At 46.0% G+C, this 25,962-nt stretch overlaps 1 protein-coding gene across 4 annotated transcripts in view; it reads left to right on the top strand.

The window, feature by feature from the left end:
* The window catches only part of LOC147611145 (ubiquitin fusion degradation protein 1 C-like), a 58,488-nt gene extending 32,748 nt beyond the window's left edge, over window positions 1-25,740 (top strand). For 2 of the 4 annotated variants that reach the window (XM_086785814.1, XM_086785813.1), the window contains one exon: window positions 25,189-25,740. In XM_086785814.1, coding sequence (XP_086641940.1) covers window positions 25,189-25,287 — 99 coding nt within the window. In that variant the 3' untranslated portion in view covers window positions 25,288-25,740. Of the gene's footprint in view, window positions 1-24,063 lie in introns of all 4 variants that reach the window. The other 2 variants (XM_086785812.1, XM_086785811.1) reach the window with 1 other exon arrangement.
* The last annotated feature ends 222 nt before the right edge of the window (window positions 25,741-25,962 follow it).

Below are 25,962 nucleotides of genomic sequence, written 5' to 3'. Positions count from 1 at the left end.
TCTGTGATGGCTCTCTGAGAGGTATGCTCTCAGTGTGCTGCCTCAGTACTACATCCCTGTGTCAATCTCAGCTCCATCAAATACATGCCCAGGCATCTTTGGTTCTCATACTGTATCACCCAAGTGAGTGGGCCGAATCCCTCCCGGAAAAGGTAGTGGAATCTCTCGTGTATCTCATAGTAGGCTTGGCAGTTAAACATGTAGTGTGCCTCATTCTCTACCTCTCTTGTGGTACATACCTTGCAATCCTCTTCTCCCGTGGGAGATCCTTAGCTCGGCGAGTCTCTACCCTGAGCTGGCCAACTGCGATATGCATAGCATGTGATATGTGTATAACATGTAGTGTCCCTCATTCTCTACCTCTCTTGTGGTACATACCTTGCAATCCTCTTCTCCCGTGAGAGACCCTCAGCTTGGCGAGTCTCTACCCTGAGCTGGTTAACTACGATATGCATAGCATGTGATATGTGTATCTGTATGTATCTCAGGTTCCCTAAGAATCAACCTCAGATAGTCTCAAGAAGAGATCTCTGTAGAACTTACATTTCTGACCAATCTCTTATGGGGTTATACCCACATCCAATGTATGTGTAGTCCAAGTAGATCTAACTGGATAATCCGGTCGATCTCCTGCCGTGAGAGGTGGAGGTAGAGGCTGTACTGAAATGGGGGGAGAGGGAGTGGGGTGGGTCGGGTGGGGGGCAGTCCGTTTGTATGCCATGTGCATGAAACGACTGGACTACCTCTGAATGCCTTGCATGTGCAGGTAATGGTGGTGGCCGTGTCAACGAGGAAGATGGCAATCCAGTTGGTCTTACCCGCTCCCTCTTCCTCTTTTGATGTAACTGCATAGAGGACTCCATTGCTGGGCACAGGAGGCGGTCTTTGTTGAGAGAGAGAAAGAAAGAAAGAAAGAAAGAAAGAAAGATTTTATTAACGTCTTCCAAAAGACCGAACTCGGCCTATGAGACAAATCGGAGTACCTGTATGGGGTATCCTCTGTCATCCCAACAAAATGAAAAAGTACTGAACAAAAAAAAAAACTGAATCTGGGTGTGCAGGGGATGGAGCTCTACTACTAGGAGAATGCAAAGCTATATGCATGGAGTATACAATCATGATATGCAACCTAGCTAGCTCCATCCTGTACCATACTGGGGGTATAAAATGGTATACATCAGTGAAGGGGGTGTCCACAGCTCCCTGAAGAACATGCCTGGGTGTGCTCTGAAGCGAGCCAGTCGCTCCGCACCCTCTCTGTGAAACTGAGCTCTGATCTCTGTCATCTCTCTCTGGTATAGGTGTGGTGTCCGAAAGCCAGGTGTCCTCTGTCTCCTGCGGGCTCTAAGTGTCTCTGCTCTCTGGAGAGTAATTCCCTGCCATGTAGGGGCTGGGAGGGGGATGGATCTCTGAAAAAATGTAGTAATCTGTGTCTGTCGCCCCCCCTCTGGAGCTGTCTGAGCCTGTAATAATGTCTCTCTGTGGCGCTGTATGTCTAGAATGTATCTCCCCAGTATGCGCTGGTCTGCTGCCTCAAAGATCTGGCGTAGGGAATGTGGCTCTCTGAATAAAATGGGATATCTCTCTCTGATGGCTGTATATGCTCTGCATCTGCATACATAATGCTCCTCACTCTCCACCTCCTCTCTGCACAATCTGCATACCCTCTCCTCTCGGGGGATCCGTGTTGCTCTGCCAGTCTCAATCTCCAATCGGTGTGATGAAACTCTGAGCTGACCAATAGCCACTTGGGAGCCGTGTGGTAAAAAGCCCTCCATGTATCTAGGCCTCTCTATAAATCCATCATCAGTGATACTCATGAAGTGATCTCTGTAGTATAGCATCTTCGGTGGAAGAGGCTGTGTAGGCGATATCCATGTCTCTCGTGTATAGAGCTGCCATAGATCCTCTCTCAATACTCTGTTCCTCTCACTATGAGAGAGACGGATATGTGGTGCATTCCTGTCATACTGGAATGGTTGTAGATGATCCATGTCTAGGCCATGCTGTGAGAACCAATGTGTGACCTGTGCATACCATGATCCTCTGTCTCCTGCCTCAGCCAGCTGTATAGATGCCTCAAAAGCTCTGTATGACAATCTGTCCTGTGGCATCTCTCTGAATCTGTCTAGCAGGCATATAGTCTGAAATATGGCCTCTACCATCATAGGAGGTGCAGCAAACTCTGCTCGGATAATGTCATGAGGTATTGACGGTTTACTGCGTATCATGCGTGCCATCATGAGGGCCTGTGGTCTCTCTATCTGTGTCCACCAATGGGTAGCAAGGCCTGGCGCCCATACCGCTGCTCCATACATCAATGCCGGTGTGACTAATGTGTCAAATAGCCACCCCTTCGTCCGGGGCTCCTGAAAATGCGCCTGGTGGCACTGTCTCTCTAGCATAGCCAATGTTGCATATCCCCGTGTCAATCTAGCTCTGGCTGCTGAACCCATGGTGAAGCGTGTGGCTGCTGCAGAGAAGGTAACCCCTAGGTACACGTATGATGTCACCACCTCCACCTGGCATCCTGCGAGAGTGAATGTCAGCTGACTCCTGCCCTGTCTCGATGTATGAAAGACCATAACCTTGGTTTTCCCAAGGTTCACAGTAAGACCCCTCTGTGTGCAGAAATCATCGAGTGCATGTAGATGCTGCTGTAGACCACCTGGAGACTCAGACACTAATACAATATCATCAGCATAGAGCATAATATGTACTGAGGTACCTGCTAAATCAACTCCATCTCCGCCTCCCCGTGTAATGAAGTCAGCCACCTCATCAATGTATAACCCAAATAGCGTGGGGGAAAGTGGGCATCCTTGCTTCACACCAATGGTGCTAGCAATAGTCTTGGACATACCTCCTGGACATCTGACTCGCCCAAAAACCTGCTCATATAATGCATAGATGCCCCATGTCATATCTGCTGGTATGCCAAGAGACTGTAGGCGCTGAAAGAGCCTCTCTCGTGGTACTGTGTCAAATGCCTTGCGGAAATCCACAAAGCAGCAATAGAGCTTTCTCTTCCTCACTCTGGCCTGATCAATCATACATCTCAAAGTGAATACATGGTTAGTGGTAGAGAAAGCTCTCCTGAAGCCTGCCTGCCCTGATGAGCGTAAACCTGCTCGCTCAGCATATAAGCTAAGCTCTTGCTCCAGCACTGCACCATAGAGTTTGGCCAGCACGTGGCCAACCATAACCGTCCTGTAGTTGCTCGGATCGAGCATATCCCCTGTTTTGTGAATCGGCGCAATGGTGTGCATCGTCCACTCCGCAGGCAAACCCTCTGCTAGTGCCCTGTTAAACAGGTGTGCAAGAAAAGGAGCTAAAGAATCTACTGCATATATGAGATGCTCACCTTGTAGGCCCATATGATCGGCGGCCCGTCCATGCTGTAGGCGGCGGATAGCTTCCTGTACCATCGAGTGGGTAAAGAAGCTAGCTGTGGTAGGTCGAGGCTCCTGTGGCTGAGGTATAGGTGGCTGCTGTGGGGCATGGTATAGACCCTCTGCATATGTGTGCCATGTCTGTGGATCTGCAATAGGTGTCGGGGTCCGGGGCTCTCTGAAGTGCCGCCATGAGACAGGGCTATCTCTACTCATGAAGAAATGAAAGATCTCTAGCTCCTGTATCTCTGGGAAGGCTCGCCTTTTGCGGCGAGTAAGTCTCCTCATCTCTCTCCTCGACTCCTGCTCTGTGATGGCTCCCAAGGCTCTCTGTATGCGGAGCCGTGAGTATAGGGCTCTGCACTCGTCATCATACCATCTGTTCTGGGGCATAGTCCCAGGTCTCGCAGGCTCTCCTGAGTGTACACGATGTGGGAAGCTCTGTAATGCAGCTGTGTGTAGGAGTGATGCCAGCTGGGCTGTAATGGTATCCATAGGTGCCAGGGGATCCATGAGTAGGAGTCCATCCTCTACTCTGCCAGTGTATATGTTTGCCATGTCATGTGTGAAGTAGATGGTAGTGTGTGGCGTCGGTATGTGGGGGACTGGTGATACTGGTGATCCGGCTAGTGAAAATGCCAAGTATGTATGATCTGCCCCAATAGGACGAGGTGGAATGGAGAATGAGGTGACAAGCTGTGATGCCTCCACAGACCCCATAATGTAGTCTACCACCGTGCCTCCGGTGCTTGTATGACCCCCATGTGGGAAGCATGTCAGCCCTCCTGATCCCGGCCACTGTAACATCCCGTTATAAATAACGAGATGATGCCTGGCTCCCAACTCTAGTAAGTGTCCCCATAATGTCCTCTGTCTGGTCCAGTGTCCTCTTATGCCCGACTAGCCCCTATCTCCTCTGGGTCCACAGGGTGGAGGATCTCCATGTCATCATAGTCATACACCTCACACTGTCTGCTCTGTGTGTGGGCATTGAAGTCGCCCGTAAGAAATACTTCCCCTAGTGTAGAATAATGCATAATCTCCTCTGACAGACAAGTGTATGGCGAGGCTCCTGTCTCCTCCTCCTGTGGCATGTCCTCTGTAATGACATAGGAGGATCCTGATGGAGAAAAGTAACATAGAGCTATGTATATAACCCTGTCCTGTGAGAGCTGTAAGCTGATCCACATGTATCTGGCCTCTGGATCCTGTGCTACCACTCTCAGTCTCCCCTGTAGCTCCCGTCTGAATAGGACTGCTACTCCCCCCGACCCTCTCGAGGTACCCTGGCGTGTGGTCCTCCTGTATGCTGACTCCCACTGGAATCCCTCTACTCGAGGTAGCCCTCTCTCTGGGCTCTGATGTGTCTCTGTCAGAAGTATGATGTCTCTCCCCACCATAACATGCTCCAGTCGTCCAGGCTGCACCCATAGTGAACCATTACAGTTCCATACTGCCATGTGTATCTCTGTCAGTTGCCTGGTCTGTGTCCCATAGGCCCCAAACCGCTAATCCATGGGCCGGCCATCAGTGATGACCCGACCATCTCGATAGAAGGCCTTCTTGCCTTCTCTCCTCGCGTGTAAGACTCGTGGCATGCAAGTTCTCCTATGCTCAAGCTGCATCCTCGTGAGATCATCATCCAAGAAAATAGGAGCTCCCTCTAAACCCCGTAGTATGACCCTCTTCCTCACGAAGGTGACCCTCTCCGTCTCTCCTGCAAACTGGAGGATGAGGGCTCGCTTGCGTGTTGAGTCTTTCCCGGCTCTCCATGCTTTGGTGAAGGGGAGAGGGTGCTCTTCCTTGTAGCCGAGCTTCATGCATAGAAGCTGTCCATCTTTCTCGGGAGTGGAGTCGGGTGTCTCGGCTATACCTGTGACTCGAATGTTGAGGCGGTGGGCATGCCTCATCTTCTCCTCCTCAATGGTGGTGTGAATGATTTGGTGTTCTTCCCTTTGAGTCTCCTCCCTCACTTCTTTACGGATGTTCTTCTTCACCACCTCGACCCATCCTGATTGCTTGGCTTCGAGCTTTCCCTCCATGTCCTTTGTGATCTCCTTGGAGATCTCTTCTTTGATGGCCGTGAGAGTGTTGTCATTGATCTCCCCTTCTTCCTTCTCAGCATTCTTGATGGCTACCATTTCCACTTTCAATGCACTCACCTCCTCCTTGAGTGCCGTGTTCTCTTGTTCGAGGTTCGTGACCCGTGCTTCGAGAGCTATGATGTGCCGATGTAGTTTGTTTTCCACCTCATTGAGGTTGGAATCGGATGTCTTCTTGTTCTCCTTGATTAGTGCCTTCATTGCCATCTCGAGGGCCTCGAGTTTCTCTTGGAGACTCGGGGCCATCCCTCCAGGTCACTCTGCAGTCCTTTCCACAGGCAAGGAGGAGAGAGAGAGAGAGAGAGATTTTTTAAAAGTCTACTAAAGATCCAATGGGTCCATGAGACCAAAAGTTTTACATATATCCAAGTGTAGGTAAAGATCATAAACATAAATATGGAAACATAAAAAACCCTAAGAAAATAGGCCCACCTCCTATATGTACAATGAGAAGTAAGGCCAATGAAACCATTGGGGCTCATCATGTGTCATCCTCCTCTATGATACATACAAGGAAGGAGACAGTGTTCACTCCCTGGGGTGGTGCCGCTATACGACGCTGGAGTATATCCCGGAGGAGGATGGCTTGGATCTCAAGGAGTGGGAGTGTCTAACTTTCCAAAGGGACTGCATGATCTGTGATAACTCTGCGTGTATGAGGAGCTAGCAGGTCTCCGGTCTAGGGGATTGTGTAACATTTATGCAGAAGTGTGCTAGATAATGGCTAATTAAATGTTGCTTAGAGGCTAATTAACGCTAATCCTTAACGCTGCAAATACATAAATAATTCAGAGAGTTGACTTAATCTATGTCTATTTTGCAAAACATGTAGAATGGTGAGTTGGGATGTAGACTCAGGTCCGTCTCCTATAATGCTAGCATTTATGCTACATACATGAACAATTCCGGCTGTGCTCTGGGCTGAATCTTGCTCCTTTGGAATGCCGTTCTTTCGACCCACTGTTCATCTCTGTTGCTCTGTTTCTTTGAGGACTGGCATGTGCAAATACTGGCGTATGGATGCCTCCATCTGCCCCCTAGCTGCCCATTTATGTTAAAATCTACCTTCATTTGTGGCAACTTAACTTTTGTCCACATAAATGCGTGAAAACTCTCATAATATGTTCGCACACTACTGAAAAAGTGCCTAACCTATGGGTTCCTGGGCCTCGGGCACTTGTAGGTGGTCTTTGGCTGCATGGAATGTTTCAATTCCGCTCATAAATTTGCCTTTGAGTCAGCTCGTGCACTATTTCCATGTGGCACTAGACGCATGTGACATTTCCTCCTGCCTGTAACGGAAGGGCAGCTGTAACACGGAAATCTTATCAATCATGAAAACTGAATAAACACATAAGCATGCCAGATAAAAGAAAGATGTCAGCTCTGCAGAGTACACCACACTAGGGGCAAGAAGATGGGCTGACACCCCCCCCCCCCTCCCCCCCCTCTTTTATGGTTAGATTACCAAAAAGGAGTTTGCTTCCAAATACAACTTTGCGGGTGCCCAACGATTCTCCACTGGCTAGCACCTATTTCTTCGAGTACAGTATGAAAACAAAACAAAACATGTACTGAACTTTGATGTCAATCTTCAGCACCAGAGAGCATTCTTGGCATTAAGCACATGTAGGACAACCATGGACAGCCCATAGCACTCCCACATCAGCCCGGGACCGCCCTGCATCTTCATCTTCCTCCTGTCTGGCTCATAGAGCAAGTCGACCAGCTCTCAGAAGCACGAAGTTCAACCAGGGGTGTGGCCAAGGCTGGTCAACTTCATCTGGTGGCTGTTTTTGATGCTGGCCGACTGTTTACAGCCCTAAGAAGCTGCTGGTCAGGGCATCTGGAGGTAGGGAAGTGCTGGCCGATTTGTGGGGGGAGAGACATCCTCTATTGATCGGAGACCATCTGGCTTGTGAAGTGTTGCTGGTCGACTTCCTTTGTGCACGGTAGGTAGTGGCAGATGGCTGTAGGAAGTTGTAGCCAGCCCCTCCCAAGCACCAAAAAGCAAGCGCCTCTCAAAAACTGGAGGCCCCCCCCCCCCCCCCCCCCCCTCTCCCCGTAATAGAGTTCCACCGCTGAAAATAGCCTAGGCGTGTGCTTTTCTGATCCAGAAGGGGGCGCCTACAAGAGATTGGTCCAAATCTTGTCCAGTGCCCATCTATTGGCCGCCACATGTATTAAATTGGGCTTGCCCAATGTGAATAACTTATATTTTGTCCGGTCACTTATAAGTGAGTGTGGACCTTCACTAGTATGTGAAATCATAAAGCTGTAAATTGGGTTTTTGGAGACACTTACCACTTGCAAAACACATGTAGACCACTTGTCAGTCCCAAACAGGTGTGCACATACATGTCCAGAGGGTGCCTAGGCGTCCTTGGCCCATGGACAACACAGGTAGTAATCTTAGGCATTGTCCAAACAAACAAAACAAGTCATCCAGATATAAAATCAAAGTCATGCACACACATGAGTGCAGCTAGATTGGAAGAAACACCCATTTGCTTAGTTGTACCAGTAAAAATGTCCAGGGTTTATGATCCTTCCGGAACCTTCCCAGAACATAAATACATAAGATCTGCAGGATAGCTAGTCCCAGGGAATCACATCATGTTAGGCTCCATGAGCCATACATGTACACCATGTCAGGTCTCACAGGCCACACATGTACTATCATGTCAGGCTCCATGAGCCATACATGTACTGTCATGTCAGGCTCCATATGCCATCTAGACACACCATGTCAGGATCCACCAGCCATACGTGTATGTCATGTCAGGCTCCATATGCCACACATGATTTGTAGAAAACATAAGCTATGAGGAAGTTTGTGACATTTTTTCCGGCTTCTAAGCAGTTGACCGCAACTGAAAAGCTTTTAGATAGGCCTTCAGAAACTCTGGATAATCTTCAAAATAATCCATGTCCATCCATTTTGCATCCATAGCCGAATAGTTTTTAAACTTCACAAGATACCTGCGTACTAGCTTGCCACTTGCATGCTTATGTTCCTTATGAAAGACTATATGCTCAAGTTGCAATACCTCCTCAAGTTCATCCACCTCTGGTGGATCTCCCAAAACTGGTTTCAGGAGGTGGTCCCACATATGGCCTCAACAAGCTGACATGGAATGCATTATGTATTTTCTAGTAATCGGGCAATACCAATCTATAAGCCACTTCATTTATCTTCTGCAAGATTTGGAATGGCCTAGAATACCTGTTCGAAAGATTAGGAAACTGACCTTCTTTACCTTACCGCTTTGGAAGACGTGCTTTCTCAAACTTAAGTAACACCCAATCACCTTCCTTGAAAATAAGCTCTCACCTGTGCTTGTCGGTTGCCTTTTTCTGCTTAGTTTCAGATCTTTTTGTGGCTGTCCGAACCTGTGCAAACGCAGTTTCCAAATCTCGTACATACTCATTGCTGTTGCAAAGATTTCACCTTTTGTTTGTAAGATAGGTGGAAGAACCACCTTGCCATAGACTATCTCAAATGGAGCCTTATTAGTTGAAGAATGCACAGTGTTATTGTATGCAAACTCAACCAATGGCAAATATTTTACCAATCTAACTTCTGCTCAGATACATAACACTTGAGCAAATCAAGTACGACTAAATTGGCAGTTTCACTCTGACCATCCGTTTGAGGATGATAAGTTGATGAAAAACTTAGCTTTGTGTCCATATTATCAAACAATGTCCGCCAAAATAAACTAGTGGTCTGAGGATCTCTATCCCCCACAATAGATTTGGGCATGTCATGATGTTTGAAAATCTGAGCCAAAAACAACTTTGCCATGTGCTCTGGCTTGATGGTTTTTCTCACAGGAATAAAATGTGCCTGTTTGCTAAAACGATCAATGATAGTTCATATTGCATCATTACCATGTGCTGATCTCGGCAAATCCATAATGAAATCCATGGTAATGCTTTCCCATGGTTCCTATGGAATGGGTAAGGGCTGAAGTAAACCAGGTGTCCTGTGCCTGTCAAACTTGACTCACAAACATAAGCTTCAATATCCCTGCGTATAGCTGGCCAAAAGAAATATCTTTCCAACGCCTGTGTAGTAGTGAGAATACCACGATGACTTGCATATGGAAGAGCATGACACTCTTCGGCGCAATTCTTGGACCACACAAATACGGTTTTGCATCATCAGAAAACCATCTCGAATTGAATAAGATGGGATAGAAGTACCTGTTAGAAGTCATCTCATGTCTATTGTTATACACCAGGGCCTCTGTTGTGGGTGTGCCCGCCCTGTATAGGTGTTTTATCATTTTTCCTCACTCCCCGTATTTTTTCCCCAATTTTTTTCATTTTTCCATGGTGTGGATAGATGCCAGATGATTGGCAGGAGCCCATGGTGGTTGGCCGACTGCCTATTCTGCAGTCGTGGAGGTGCTGATGCTGGCCGACCTGTTTTACACAGTCGTGGAGATATTCTATGCTGGCCGACCTGTTTTACTCAGTCGTGGAGACATCTGCTGCTGGCCGACTGCTTTATGCAGTCGTGGAGAGCCATCATGCGCTGGCCGACTGCATCCATGGGGCATATAAATAGGCCCCATGCTCCTCACCATTGTATCATTCAGTTTTGTAGGGGGTCTTGTGTATAGAGAAGAGTTTACACGCCTATCTCTCTGTGTCTCTTGTGCTGTCTATTTTCTGCACTCTACTTGCTCTTGTGGACCCAAGTTTGGTTATCATTTCCGCTGCATATTTTGACACGTATCAAAGCCCTAGGCTCTTGATAGATCTTGGGAGTTTTCTGAGCAAGAGGGGGATTGTTAGGTTGCTGATTGGTGGACTGTTTTGGACTGTTCGGGAAGAGAAGTTGCAAGAGGAAGGCGGGCTAAGGTGCTGGACAACCACTTGTAGGTTTTAGAGTTTTTTTTTCCCACCCACCCACCCTTTTTCAGTTTAATCCCCGCGATGGCAGATTTGTTAGAGATGGCTGAGAAGCACGTGAAGATTCCGACTCTCCCCACGTTCCCAGTGGACCGTCAATTGGATGGGAACAATTACGGCATCTGGAAGGTTATGATGGAGTCTGTGCTGGAGTCATATGACCTTGCTGATTTCATCGTCATCGGGGTTCCACGGCCGGAAGCACAGGAAGGGGAGTTACTGTCGATGAAGAAGGACCGAGAGGCACGGGCACACATGTGGGATCGTGTGAACGCCAGGGTCTGGTCATTTATTTTCCTCAACTGCACACCAATCATGTAAAGCACATGACGCTGGCCAAAGGCATATGGGAGCACTTGGCTTCTCTTTATAACAGGGTATCACCCATGAAAAGGATCTCCTTGGAATTGCAGATGCGGGTTATGAACCCTGCAAAGTCCTCGACGATGCGGGAACACATTAACAAGCTGCAGGTCCTTCAGCAGGAAGTCCTCCAGGCTGGGAAGGAGATATCATCTGAAGACATGGCTATCACTTTGCTGTCCCACTTGCTTGCTCAGTATTCTGCTTTCTACTCCTCGTTGATTATGAATGGCAGGCTCAGCACCATTACCTGGGAGGAGCTTGTGCTGATGGTCTTGGACCAGGAGGAACGTTTCACGAACCCTCCTCACAGTGGCGGTTCGGAGGCCTTAAGTGGCCAACGGTCAAAAGGCTGGAATAACAACAAGGGCAAAGGGAAGGCTTCACCGGAGAAGTCTTCTGAGAAGAAGCCTGACTCAGCACGAGAGAAGCTGAAGGCCGAAAGATCCTACAATGATTGTGGCGAGAAAGGCCACTATTGGAGGAAGTGTCCTAAGCGGACAGGGAAGAGTGCACCTCGAGCCGACGCCCTCCATATGGGTACGGCATTCCTTTTCGGAAACCCGCTGGGTGATCTTCTTGACAGAAGAGTTTAAGGGGCTTTTTCAGCAGGTGAGATCCTTGATCAAGGCCTGCACTATCTCTTTCTTGAGATGCCGACCCACATCCCCTACCAAGGGGGTAGTCCAAGGAAGTGCTCATGGCCTTCTTAAAGGACTCATGGCGACATGGTGGTAACGGGTTTTTTCCCAGAGCAAATGGTGGTGGAGGGTGATTTTCCTCTGCAACCTCCCAGCTCAAAAACAAAACAAAACAAAACAAGAGTGCTGATTCCTCAGCCTCAACTGCAAAGACTCCTGCATTTGTGCACTTAGAGATGATGGACTCCGATGCTTCATCGTCTTCGAGCGAGGAGGCAGTTGGCTTCACTGCGAAGGATACCCGGGAATGGATTCTTGATAGTGGTGCTTCCAGGCACATGACTCCGTCTCGTGACTTCTTTTTGGATCTGAAACGGCAGTCAGGTCGCATCTTTATTGGCGACAACTCCACTATTCTGATACATAGTGAGGGCCGGATGGAGATTATTCCCGACGGCAAGGGGGGCAAGCATGCTTCCCGTGTTCTTTATGTCCCTGCTCTGGGTTTTCATCTTCTGTCAGTGCATGAAGTATGCAAGACTGGCTTTCGATTGGAATTTAAGGAGCATTCAGTTGATCTACGGGACCGTGAGACTGGCCAGGTTGTTTGGGAAGGCGGTGTGGAGAATGGTATCTACAAGCTCTCTGCACTCTCCTCATTGACAGGTTCTCAGTTCGGAGATTTGTGGCACTTTCGTTTTGGCCACTTAAATGTGGATGCTTTGAGGCGAGCTTTCCGAGACCAGATGGTGGTTGGCTTGCCAGATGTTGGCAGTAGGCAAGGGCGTTGCAGTTCTTGCATACGTGGTAAGCAGCACAGGTGATGATTGTACCAGATTCACGTGGGTCTACTTTCTTTCCCAGAAGGACCAAGCTTTTGCGCGGTTCAAGGATTGGCACATGATGGTGGAGAAAAAGTCTGGATTTCAGGTAAAGACTCTCAGGGCTAACAAAGGAGGTGAATTCTCCTCGACTGTATTTCTTAGATTTTGTGCAGATCATGGCATCAAAAGGGAACTGGCCAATACAGGATCGCCTTCGGAGAATGGAGTTGTTGAACGCAAGAACAGGACTGTGGTGGAGATGGCAAGGACCATGCTGGAGCATCGTGATCTTCCTCGTCCGCTTTGGGAAGAGGCTGTGGCAACGGCTGTCCATACTCTCAACCGATCTCCGACGACTTCAGTACCCCATATGACTCTCCTTGAGGCATACTTTGGCAGGAAACCTGATGTCTCGCACTTCCGTGTTTTTGGGAGTGATGCGTATGTACATATTCCGAAGAAGCAGAGGGGGAAGCTTGACTCCAAGTCCCGCAAGCTTGTATTTGTGGGGTATAATTCTCTTTCCAAGGGATACAGATTGTATGATCCAGACAGGAACGAGATTGTTGTCAGCCGGGATGTGGTCTTTGATGAGCATGTTCCAGTATCCACTGTCGAGGAGCCGCCACTTCTTGGAGATCCAGAGGAGTCTGATGATGATTCCCAGACCATTATTCCAGTAGATCAACCTCAGTCAGTACAGGAGGTTGAGCCTGCAGCTGGAGTAGAGCCCCCGCGACCACAGGAGGCTCTACAATCTGTTCGAGTACGTAGGTGGTTGTTAGACACCCTTCGGGAGTCAGGTGTCACGGAGTTACCCTCCGAGTGGACCACAAAGGACGGCCCTCGAAGCTCACACAGAGTCCGAGATAAAAGCAATACAGCGGAGCTTCTTCAGGTAAACTATGCTCTGATGTCTCGTATTATGCGGGACAAGGAGCCCACTTCCGTCAAGGAAGCCCTTTCACAGGATACTTGGAGGAAAGCCATGCAGGTGGAACTTGATGCCATCGAGAAGAACAACACTTGGGAGTTGGTACCAAGGTGGTACCAAACGTTATGTACTGTACGGATCCGTACGTACTGTACGTTGTTTGATACGAAAAAAATTTTAAGGTACGTAAAAATACATACCATTGGTAAAAATACATAAAATCTCAGAAATTTCAGCCACCTACATAAAATTTCAGTCCATGTCCACATTGACATATAAAACTTTCGAAATAGAGACACAACAAGGTCACAAACCTACTAATTCAAAAGTGAGAAATTAGAATCACAAGTCGTCAATCATACTTAATAAGTTAATCATACTTAATACTTAATACTTATTGTCACAAGTGAGTCGTCCACAGATGGTGGGCTAAGGCTCTGAGAGAGAGAGAGAGAGAGAGAGAGAGAGAGAGTTATGTTGCTGCCTTGGGGGCCTGAGCAAGGGTGGGTGAGTTATATTGCCAGCCGTACTGGGCGCCAATGGCGAACAGAGAGGGTGGCTACGCGCAGAGGCGCGAAGCGAACAGGGGCGGTGAGGGCAGAGGCGAACTGAGGCGGCGGTGAGCAGGGGGCGGCGACAATAGCGAAGAGAGAGAGAGTGCGACTGTAGAGAAGAGAGAGCATGGCGGCTAGCTCTTACTGGAAGGTTGAGGTCGTACAGCCTCCAGAGTCCAGACGCAAGACGCAGACACAAGACGCAGGCATGCCACAAAAAAAAAACAACAACAACAACGTACGGATCCCCGTCAGATCCAGACACGAGGAGATCTACTTCAGGATACAGTTTTACCCTCGGCTCAGGAGCAGTTTCTTGGAGCAGCAAGAGGCAGCCATCTATTGTCCTCTCTTCGACAGAGGCAGAGTGCCGGGCTGCTTGTGGTGTTGCTTGTGAGATTGTGTGGCTGCGGAGGCTGCTAGGCGAGATTGGGTTTCCACAGAAGAAGACCGCAGTCATCCAGTGCGATAACCAGAGTTGTATAGCTATTGCTCGAAACCCGGTCTTCCATGCCCGGACCAAGCACATAGAGATACAGTATCACTTTGCACGTGAGAAGATCTTGGCTGGTGACATCTTGCTACTTTATTGTTCGACGGAGGACAATGCGGCGGACCTCTTCACGAAGTCTCTACCTCAGGCTACGCTCAGGCGGCACTCCAGCTCCCTTGGGTTGATTTCATAGCCAGGAGCTGAGAGGGGGTGTTAGAAGTCATCTCCTGTCTATTGTTATACACCAGGGCCTCTGTTGTGGGTGTGCTCGCCCTGTATAGGTGTTTTATCATTTTTCCTCACTCCCCGTATTCTTTTCCCAATTTTCCCCATTTTTCCATGGTGTGGATAGATGCCAGATGATTGGCAGGAGCCCATGGTGGCTGGCCGACTGCCTATTCTGCAGTGGTGGAGGTGTTGATGCTGGCCGACCTGTTTTACACAGTCGTGGAGATATTCTATGCTGGCCGACCTGTTTTACTCAGTCGTGGAGACATCTGCTGCTGGCCGACTGCTTTATGCAATCGTGGAGAGCCATCATGCGCTTCCATGGGGCATATAAATAGGCCCCATGCTCCTCACCATTGTATCATTCAGTTTTGTACGGGATCTTGTGTATAGAGAAGAGTTTACACGCCTATCTCTCTGTGTCTCTTGTGCTGTCTATTTTCTGCACTCTACTTGCTCTTGTGGAAATTTGGTTATCATTTCCGCTGCATATTTTGACAGTACCATCATTCAAATCAGCCCAAATAAGCTGAAAATTTGTGTCCACAGAATGCATACCCCGCATCCCTAACAAGTCTTGTTGATAGGCAGTAGTCACTACATGCACTTGAAAGCATCCGCCACAAAATTCTTCTTGCCCGGAGTATGCAAAATTTGAAATAAAACATGGACAAGAAATTGGCCCCCCCTTAGATGCTTTTCTGAGAGTTTAGGCTGTGTGAGAAAGTGCCGTAAACTCTGATGATCTGTTTTAACCATAAATTCAGCCCCCAAAAGATAATGCTTCCATGTTTTAGGGCATGAATAATGGCTAACAACTCTTCTCATAAACTTGCAAATACAATTCTGCATGTTGTAGGCGGTGGCTTTCAAAAGCCACTGCATGTCCCTCTTGATTCAAAACAGTCCCCAAACAATCTCCACATGCATTACACTCGACCACAAAAGGTCTATGCAAGTCTGGAATAATAAGAACAAGCCTTGAGATGATGGTGTCCTTCAACTTTTGAAAAGGGAACTTTCTTCTTCGTCAAATCATGCAACGGAGAAGCAGGGGAAGCAAAGTGTCGAATAAATCGACGATAGTAAGAACATTTTGAAGCTCTGGCCAATCCTTAATAGCTTGAATCTGTGCGGGATCCATGCGGACACCATCTATTGAAACAATATGCCCCAAATAATGGATCTCTGACAAGAAGAATTCACTCTTCTTTCCATTGGTGCAAAGCTTGTGTTTCCTAAGCTCTTCAAAAACAACGGCGAGATGTTCTTTATGCTCAGCCTCACTCTCTAAAAAGATAATAATATCATCAAAGAAAGTTCTTGTGAACTTGCGATGAGGTCTAAAAATTATGTCCATCGTTCTATTGAAAGTGGCGGGAGCTTTTGTAAGACCAAATGGCGCCACCAAATATTCATATAGCCCAAATGAGGTTCTGAAAGCCGTTTTGTGCACATCTTGAGGTACCACTCTAATATGATGGAAGCCACTCTTAAGGTCAATGCGACTGAAACAAGAAGCTCCCTCAAGTTTGTCAAGAATATCATCAATTCTAGGAATCGGAAACCTGTTCTCGATGGTAATCTTGTTAAGGGCCCTGTAATCATAGTTGTCACGGTACGAAAACACGATACCGCAGTCTACCTCGCCAGATTTTTCAGGTCTCTCCACAACCCCATATGGAATACTGAGTGGACACGAAAGTTGCGAAGTATTGCGAGCATTTGGGATCTTCGTAAAGCAGGGTTCCTATTTTTTTTTAGCATTTGGAAATTTTTTTTCAAGCAAAAAAAATTTGGGGAGGGGGGGGGGAACCTAACTCGTACCGTACGACTCGTACGTACGAACAAGTTCGTACGCGTACGAGAAACAACTATGCCTGTAATCAACACACATTCTATATGTCCCATTCTTTTTCTGCAAAGCAAAACTGGAGAACAATAAGGCGAAGAACTTGGCCTTATCAATCCCTTTTCAAGCAAATCATTCACTTGAGTCATAATTTCCTCTTGTTGGGCAGCACTCACCCTATAAGGGGGTCCGTTAGGCGGAGAGCTACCAAGGATTATGTGAATACAATGATTCTTTGGCCTCTCTGGGGGTAACTGTCCAAGTAGGGACTCAACAAAACAATCATCATAATCACTTAAGAAATCAATCTTATCTTGATCTATGGGATTTACAACATCATGCTCAACATTATCATGTACAAAGAACAAGTAAGAATAAGTTGATTTCTTTATTGCCTTGCAAATAGAAATGTGGCTTACAACGGGTATGGTACTCCCAATAGTACCCGCATCAATACAAACTTCCCTACCCCTATGAGTAAACATAACTTTTTTCTCTTTATGCAAAATCTTGGGATCCAAACGATGATGCCATGGCATCGCAAGTATCGCATCACATCTCGTAAGTGGTGCTACGAGGAAGTCTTCATGATCCAAATATCCCAGAATCTGTATGCGAAGCTTCCCGATGATGGGAGTGACCTTGACTTCCTTGCCCTCAAAGGCAGCATCTGCATGAAAGTCCATGCTCAATTCCTCGGGCTTTAGCCCAAGAGCAACAACCATATGAATGGATATAAAGTTATCTGTAAAGGCATTATCAAAAAGGAATAAAGTTGTTTGATCCTTTAGCTTATCCCTAGCTTTGCATAAAATTTTGCTTTTTGGCTCATGTGCAGTATTACCCTGTGCATCGGGTATAACATTCACACTCGTTTTTGCATCTTGCACAGTATTCTTTTTGGGATTTTGGGGGCATTGAGATTTCATGTGATCCTTGCTCCCACATAAGAAACACTTCCCCCCTCTCATGCAATAAAAAATGTGCTGTTTGGACAGCTTAGGATCATCCTTTTTATCGCCCGCCCCCCCCCCCCCCCCCCCCCGGCTTCATTTCCGAGCCCCCTTTTGCATCCTTGGACTTATTGGGCATAAACTTAGGTGGCTGTCCACCCTTTTTCTGCTCATTTCCAGCTTTGAATTTTCCCTAATATGAGAAGAATACACCAAAACTTTGAGACATAAGAGGAAACGGACTTGCCTTATCCTATGTTAGTCAATCCCATTCCTTTCGTACATCTCTCATATGGGCTGAAAACCCCTCATCATCTTCTCGAGCTGCATGAAGATCTTCTGTATCTCTCATATGGGCTGAAAACCCCTCATCATCCGCTCGAGCTGCATGTCGATGTACATCATCTCCTTGGACTGCATGCCATCTCACCTCAGTTGCATGGGTTGCATGCCCCTCATAACACTTGTCCGGGCTGCATGCCCACTTACATCACTTGTTCCGGCTGCATGGCCTCTCACAACATCATCAGAATTCCCTTCACGGGATACCTTGCGAGGTTGCCGTACGAAGATCCACTTGCCCTCATCATCGGAAACTACATCGCCACGGCTTTGCAAATAAGCAACAACCAACTCTCGAGGTTTGTCAATTCCCATCTGTTGGTCAATTGCATGAAAAGTGACCACATCAGCCTTAACCTGAGCCTTTGATTCAATAACTCTCTGTACATCCGGGTCCCTTTGCAAAGCACGGAGCTCTTCAAGCTCATTCATCAAATCATCAAGATCCTGCTGATCCCGAGCCCTAGCAGACAATGGTGGGATCGTTATCTGCCAAAGCCCCAACATGGTCCCTATCTCTATCCTCTTCTCGCATGCGGCAAATACGGGTGATAGTCCTCCACAAAATGATTTGACTGGCTGACCATAATGTATCTAGCAGATTTTCAGAAAGAAAAGAATTTATGTGCCCGCTCTCTACCAGCTTTCCAAGTATGATAGTGAATACCGCAAGGGTGCTACAGTGCCCCTACTCAGACAGGAGGGCAATGAAGTCTTTCCACACGCTCACTGCTGCTTAAACCAAAAGTAACCTCTTTCGAGGCGCGACAGTAAGACGAGGGCTACCTCAGAATCCCAACCTTCCCTCTCTTATAACAACTCCTTATAGCCATATCTAGCATCATGTAAGGCACAAGCTTTGTAGAAAGCCAAGCTATGATACCAATGTAACAGAAGGGCAGCTGTAACACGGAAATCTTATCAATCATGAATACTGAATAAACACTTAAGCATGCCAGATAAAAGAAAGATGTCAGCTTTGCACAATACACCATGCTAGGGGCTAGAAGATGGGCTGACCTCCCCCCTTTTATGGTTAGATTACCAAAAAGGAGTCTGCTTCCGAATACAACTTTGCGGGTGCCCAGGGATTCTCCACTGGCTAGCACCTATTTCTTCTAGTACAATATGAAAACAAAACAAAACAAAACATATACTGAATTTTGATGTCAATCTTCAGCACCAGAGAGAGAGAGCCTTCCCGGCATTAAGCACATGTAGGACAACCATGGACAGCCCATAGCACTCCCACATCAGCCCGGGACAGCCCTGCATCTTCGTCTTCCTCCTGTTTGGCTCACAGAGCAAGTCGACCAGCTCTCAAAAGCCACAAAGGAAGTCGACCAGCAGCAGTTCACAAGCCAGATGGTCTCCAATCAATAGAGGATGTCTCTCCCACAAATCGGCCAGCACTTCCCTGCCTCCGGATGCCCTGACCAGCAGCTTCGTAGGGCTGTAAACAGTCGGCCAGCATCAAAAACAGCCACCAGATGAAGTTGACCAGCCTTGGCATCCGTTGCGGTAGGTAATGGTAGATGGCTGTAGGAAGTTGTAGAACCAGTGGACCAGCCCCTCCCATGCACCAAAAAGCAGGTGCCTCTCCAAAACTGGAGTTTTTCCCTCGTAACAGAGTTCCACCGCTAAAATAGCCCAACCGTGTTCTTTTTTGGTCCAGAAGGGGGGCGCCTACAAGAGATTGGTCCAAATCTTGTCCAGTGCCCATCTATTGGCCGCCATGTGGATAAATTGGTCCTGCCCAATGTGAATAACTTATAATTTGTTTGGTCACTTATAAGTGAGTGTGGACGTGCACCCATAATTATTAGTATGTGAAGTCATATAGCTGTAAATTGGGTTTTTGGGGACACTTACCACATGCAAAACACATGTAGACCACCTGTCAGTCCCAAACAGGTGTGCACATACATGTCCACATGGTGCCCAGGCATTCCCGGTCCATGAACAACACAGGCAGTAATCTCAGGCATTGTCCAAGCAAACAAAACAATTCATCCAAATATAAAATCAAATTCATGCACAGACATGAGTGTAGCTAGATTGGAAGAAACACCCATCTGCTCAGTTGTATCAGTTAAAATGTCTAGGGTTTATGATCCTTCTAGAACCTTTCCAGAACATAAATACATAAGATCTCCAGGATAGCTAGCCCTAGGGAATCACTTCATGTCAGGCTCCATGAGCTATACATGTACACCATGTCAGGCCCCACAAGCCACACATGTACTATCATGTCAAGCTCCATGAACCATACATGTACTGTCATGTCAGGCTCCATATGCCATACAGACACACCATGTCATGCTCCACCAGCCATGCTCTCTGAATAAAATAGGATATCTCTCTCTGATGGTTGTATATGCTACGCATCTGCATACATAATGCTCCTCACTCTCCACCTCCTCTCTGCACAATTTGCATAACATGTATGTCATGTCAGGCTCCATATGCCACACATGATCAATAGAAAACAGAAGCTGTGAGGAAGTTTGTGACACTGCCAAACTTGGAGCACAAGGGAACATGATTCACCTTTGCTTCAGCCGTCACCTATAGGCTCAACTTGCTCTGTTTCGGCTCTTCTTTCAATGTTGACTCTACTAGAACAATTGACTTGAAAAATATAGTTGGTCTCACCTCATCCTCCACTGGAGTGAACTTGGAGAATGACTTGGGATGACTATGGTGTATTAGTGTTTCCAACAACTCTAGGTTCTGTCGATCCTTAGAAACTGGTTTCAGTCCTTGCCACTTGGTTGACTATGGAGAAATTAATGCACAACTTCTTGGTTGTCCCCTTAGTGAAACCTTTTTGGAGAAATGGATTTTCAACAAACCTCCAAAAATTAAGCCATAGCAAGGAATAATGCAAAAGCAACAACAAGAACAAAATGAAGAACATGTTGAAAAACATTGAAGTGGAGGCTATGGTGGACCTAATAGAAACATGCCTATGGCATTTGATGAATAGAGAGAAGTAAGGGGGAGAGAGAAAGACAGTGCTCAAAGAGATAGATTGCACGACTCAATGATGTGACTTGTGTATTACTTCAATCAAGTACAATGCTTTTATAGGCTTAGAGCCTCTCTTGTATGACATCATTGCTTAAGTCATTACATGTATAATATCTAGATATTTTAGTGAATCACTAAGAGTGGGTCACAGACACATACACATGTAAGCCCTTTTAGAGGTTGTTCACACACCTTTATCCCTTTGTACTTCAATAAGGCTTGTTCTCCAACACTCCCCCTCAAGTGTTACACTGGACACTTACTAGACTCCAATATATTTTCCCTCTTGCTTGGCAAAAGTGTTATCATATGACAAGGATCAAAATATAGACTCTCTTTTATGCTAGTATGTGTTGTGTTCATCTTCAACATTTTGTCTCTACTCAATCTCTTGATGTTCTTCACTAGATTTTTCTCTCGTCCTTGTAGCTCTAGCTATAAAATGTGACTAGTTCGTAGGATATGGTGTGATTGCAAATTTCCTCCATGATGGTAAAATTAATAAATACACAACATTTTAGCTGTATGAAATTTAGAAAGAAAAGATATTGCTTCTCTCTCTTTAGTTAGTCGATGAATGTGCTAGAGACGATGAGTTTGGTCATGTGACGTGCACACATCCATTCTCCAATCTTGTTGGGTCACTGCAAATGTATACCAGTGTGTCCTAGAAAGGTCTACGTGTCCAATCACAGTCAACTACTTTTTTCTTCGAACCTCAACATGTTGTCCGAGGTCCACACCCAACTTTATCAATGATGCATTAAAGCGAGATCTAAGATTCAAGATCCAAGCTCATCATTGTAAATATGGCATGTTTTGCAAGATACAATAGATTAAGTCTCTCTCTTCTTTTCTATTGTGTCTTTCTCAGTTTGATTAGTGGTGATCTCTCATGTGCTTAGCATTAATCTATGTCAAGTCTTCCGCTGCATCAGCATGTGAAGGCTGAAATGAGGCATCTATGTGGAGAGGATGGGTTGCAAACTTATGTGGTGTGGAATGGAGGGTGTGGTTTCTTGCAATTGAGTTGTGAGAGCATCATGACTTGTAGTTTTTCTATCAAACTTCAATCACATTATATGAAATCTATAGTTCAAAACAGTGTTCCATACATGGCCACTGGTCTAACCAGTGAAAACTCTCTTGGAATGAGCAATGATATCTCTACCCGGATCTCATAGAAGATAGGGCTTGTGAAAAGATAGTGCTCTTTTGTTTGTATCTCCCTCCTTTTTCAAATAGCTGGTGGATGCTATGGGTGTTCCGTGATTGTGGATCCCTATAAAGCCTTGTCTTACATCTTAGACTTATCTGTCCAATGGAAATCCCATGACATGTTACATGTAGTCGATGGAAAAGTTCATTCTTGCACCTATTGTTGAGGGTTATGAAGGGTTTAGTCTGAGCTAGGGTTGCAGGTAGCCAGGCTATGGGGGTTGGAACTGAAATATCATCATGGCATTTGATTAACAGAGAGAAACGAGAGAAAGAAAGAAAGAAAGAAAGATATATTAACGTCTGCAAAAGGCCAAAATTGGCCTATGAGACAAACAAGTAGTACAATGATGTTCCTCCAGTCATCAAGAGGAAAATGTAGAGTGAGAATAAAATGTACAAGTATGACAACACGACCATAGGGGACTCAATGGTGGTGTACAAACGAGAGGGTGTGGATGGAGAGAGAGAGAGAGAGAGAGAGAGAGAGAGAGAGAGTGAAACCGATCCTGTCAAGTGGGAAGACTCCGTTGGACACCCACATGCATAATAGCACAACTTTAAAACCACAAATTTGAAATGGACAACTTAATACAACTTGAAATTGAAATGAAATGAAATGAAATGGAAAGATGGACACGAGCACTGAGGCCGGAACGGGCGGATCCCCCCCCCCTTCAATATATGATATATTTATTGGGAGTATTTAACAAATACAATGCTCCATGGGTTCCAAGAACCAGATGATGTCCATGTACATATGAATACAGTACCAACCAAATAGGTTCGAAGTCGACGTTCGAAGTGGATGCTCGAAGCAGAACGACCACTAGCGTGGTCCAGTCTCTACGGTCCTGTGCTTCACTGGACTCCGTGGAGAGCGCCTCACTGGTGTTCCGAGACCACGCACAAACAGGCGCTCTCGTACTAACGCCTGGCTCTCCCGATCTCAGCACCTTTGGACCGAGGTTCTCCAATAGAGCTTGGACTACCCCGCACCGAACGGGTGTTGCCGTGGAGAGAGTCCCTTATCAGATTTAACACAGTACTTTATTTAAATCTGAAAATTCACTTACTTGTGGTTGGCAGATAGAGGACCAATACTCGTGGTATTTGTGTAGAAGGTGTAGCCACCCAGGAGATGTGAAGTCCTCTTGTAGCCGCCAGTGGAGAAGACGTGCAACCTCTTTCAAAGAAGGAAATAGAGAGGCAACCTTAGGAGAGGTAACACCTTGCTGAAGAAGCAGCCACCTAGTACACGACTCGATTATGTGACATTAGCTTGTATTCTTTCAATGAAGTACATGTACCTTTATAGGTTACAAAGATTCTCTTCTGACATCATTGCGTATGTTATAACACATATCTAGATATTATTTATACCCCCCGTAAGAGGTGGTTCACACTTATAAACACACATAGGGTGTTTACTCCGTTGTAGAGGATGTTCGCACGCACACAAATTCAGGCTTAATAGCCGTTCACACACAAGACTAGGCTTAATAGCCTTACATAGAAACACTTATATGAGTGGGTACACACACAGTTAAGACCTTGATTCCCAACAAACACCCTCTCAAGGGATTACCTCATACTGTGTCAAGGATAAATCTAGGCTCTAGTTTCTCATGCCAGTTATGGGGTCCCAAGGGTAGCGTACACACATGATCAGTTCACTCACTCACAACACACAACCGAATAGAAAACAACACATAACTTGGACATTAAAAGCCCTTGAACAAACACAGACATTCGACATACACATCGCAACACACATTTGTGCTCTGTGGCACCACATTTATCATCACCACCCCTTGATACCAATTTGACCTACTCATTTGGTGGCTTAGAGGTTGAATCATTACATGAGAGCAGTTTTTTCATCGTATGTTCCAAAGAAATTAGGGTTTTTTCAGAAATTAGTGTTTTCCAAAGTTAGGGCTTTTTGAATCTAATGCTATAGGAGGCTGTAACAACTCTCCAATGCTTGTAATGTACCCTGAATTTTGAATAATGTTGAGAAATTAGGGCTCGTTTAATGCTCTGACCAAGCAAGATACTGCAGAAAAGTAAAAAGCCCCAAATTGGTCTGTACTTTCCTGTCAGATGCTTCAATTTGTGCTTTGATAGTTGCCTCCTTTATTGTGCTTTTGCTCGTTGATTTTCTCGCCCCTTTTTGCTGTTTGCTGATGATGATTTATGCTTTTTTAGGTGTTGCTGTTCGTTGGACAGCAACTTCTTCTGATAGGGAGTCATGGCATGGTTGACAGATTGCGCATGGTGGACAGGATGCGGACAGCAAATAGGTCAGAGGCGACAGAGGAGGAGGACAGCGTGGGATAGATGGCGGGCAGCATGGGCAGCAGAAGTCGTGCTGCACACAACACTAGTAGTAACACCACCGAGTGGACGGCTAGTGTAAGGTGGAGATGGAATTGTTGCATAGTAAGGATAAGTTGTATGGGAGTTCAAGGTTCTGATACCAATTGAAGGGTTCAGTGCTGAGCCAGGGTTGCAAGCTATGGGGGCTGGAACTGAAACGTCATCATGGCATTTGATTAACAGAGATAAACAAGAGAGAGAGGGAGAGAGTTAGACACGCCCTCTAGGGGTGGTTCACACATAAACACATAAGTGGGTGTTTACTCCTTTGCTACAGGATGTTCACACACCCACACAAATTCAGGCTTAATAGCTGTTCACACACAGGACCAGGCTTAATAGCCTTACATAGAAACATACTACCACAGGTATATGAGTGGGTACACACAGGTAAGACTTTGATTCCCAACAGGTGGTTCAATGCCCTATCTGTGCTTGTATATCCACTATGCAATAAATCAATGAACCTTCTTTGGTGATAAGGTTGACCATGAATTTCTTTAATATGGTAGGACCCAAAAAAAATGACAATTTGATTAGATGGTCTAGGCGCCCCTCTGCATAGAGAGGGTAAGTGCATATGACTTTGGGTCGTCATGGGTTTTTCCTGCTAAATGAGCATATGTATGAACTTGGAATCAGAGTGATTGCCTCATTGTGGAATGTGTCCCTCTGCATTAAGTGCTTAAGCTTGGAATGTATGTACGTACAAACGACACACAGGCATGCATGCATACACAAGGACAGGCACAGGCATGCTGAGTGAGCTTTGTTTTCTTTGAGGATCAAGTGCAATTATTTTCAGAGTTTTCATAAAGTGTTTGTGCTATTGCTATTCCAAGAATTTTGTACACTGCTCTTCTGTGCATTCAGTTTCTGATATGAGTCTAGCCAGCCCTTGGAGTGTGTTTGGGGAAAGGCTTTTGTTGACATTTCTGATTTGTTTTATTGCAGCAACCAGCACCTAAAGAATCCGAAAAGCAGGAACCTCCAAAGGAAGATCAAGCTAAATTTCAAGCTTTTAGCGGCAAAAAGTACTCCTTGAGGGGCTGAGGGCTGAAGCTTTACCTGCTTGTATATAACGTCTTAGTGGAAAGATGCATCTGTACTCATGTACAGCGTGAGTTAAAAGGTACTCTTAAAAGAGGTGACCTTAACTTCTTTTATTGTGTAAGTAGCCATAATAGAAAGGTGAATCCATGGCTTCAAAGGGTGAGACTCTTCTTTTGACATTAGTTTGATCCCCTTGAAATTATAAAAATGCATTTAGCTGGTGGGTGCTTGGTTTTGAGCTTGGGACACATCTTAGCAATTATCATGTGAGTTGCATCCTCTTATCCTTACTCCACTAGGTAGCTACTACCCCTGTCAAATCTCTTTATATATGTCTCTATAGATAACCCTTTACAAGACTATCTCTTTCATATACAATCATTCAAAAAAAAGTAATGTATATTCAGAATACAGATGAGACAGATAATATATAATTTGTCTCATTCAAGAATTTAATTGTATGAGCAAGATGAGCAATACTTAACAAGGGCTCACCATACGCCTGTATTTATGCAGTTTGAAACTTGAAATGCTTGTTTGTTGTGTGCCCTCATTTGCTAGTGTAAGCCCAAAGCAATCTTTTGAAAGAAAGCTACACCTAGATTAGCCTAGCTTAGCCTTGGACTAACCTAGCTTAGGATGATTAGTCTATGATTAGGGAAAGAAATGGTAATT

This window comes from Cibotium barometz, chromosome 48 (genome assembly GCF_041138505.1).
Source record: "Cibotium barometz isolate CiBa-2024 chromosome 48, ASM4113850v1, whole genome shotgun sequence".
NCBI classification, from domain to species: Eukaryota; Viridiplantae; Streptophyta; class Polypodiopsida; order Cyatheales; family Cibotiaceae; genus Cibotium; species Cibotium barometz.
This window is presented reverse-complemented; position numbering and strand designations above follow the sequence as displayed.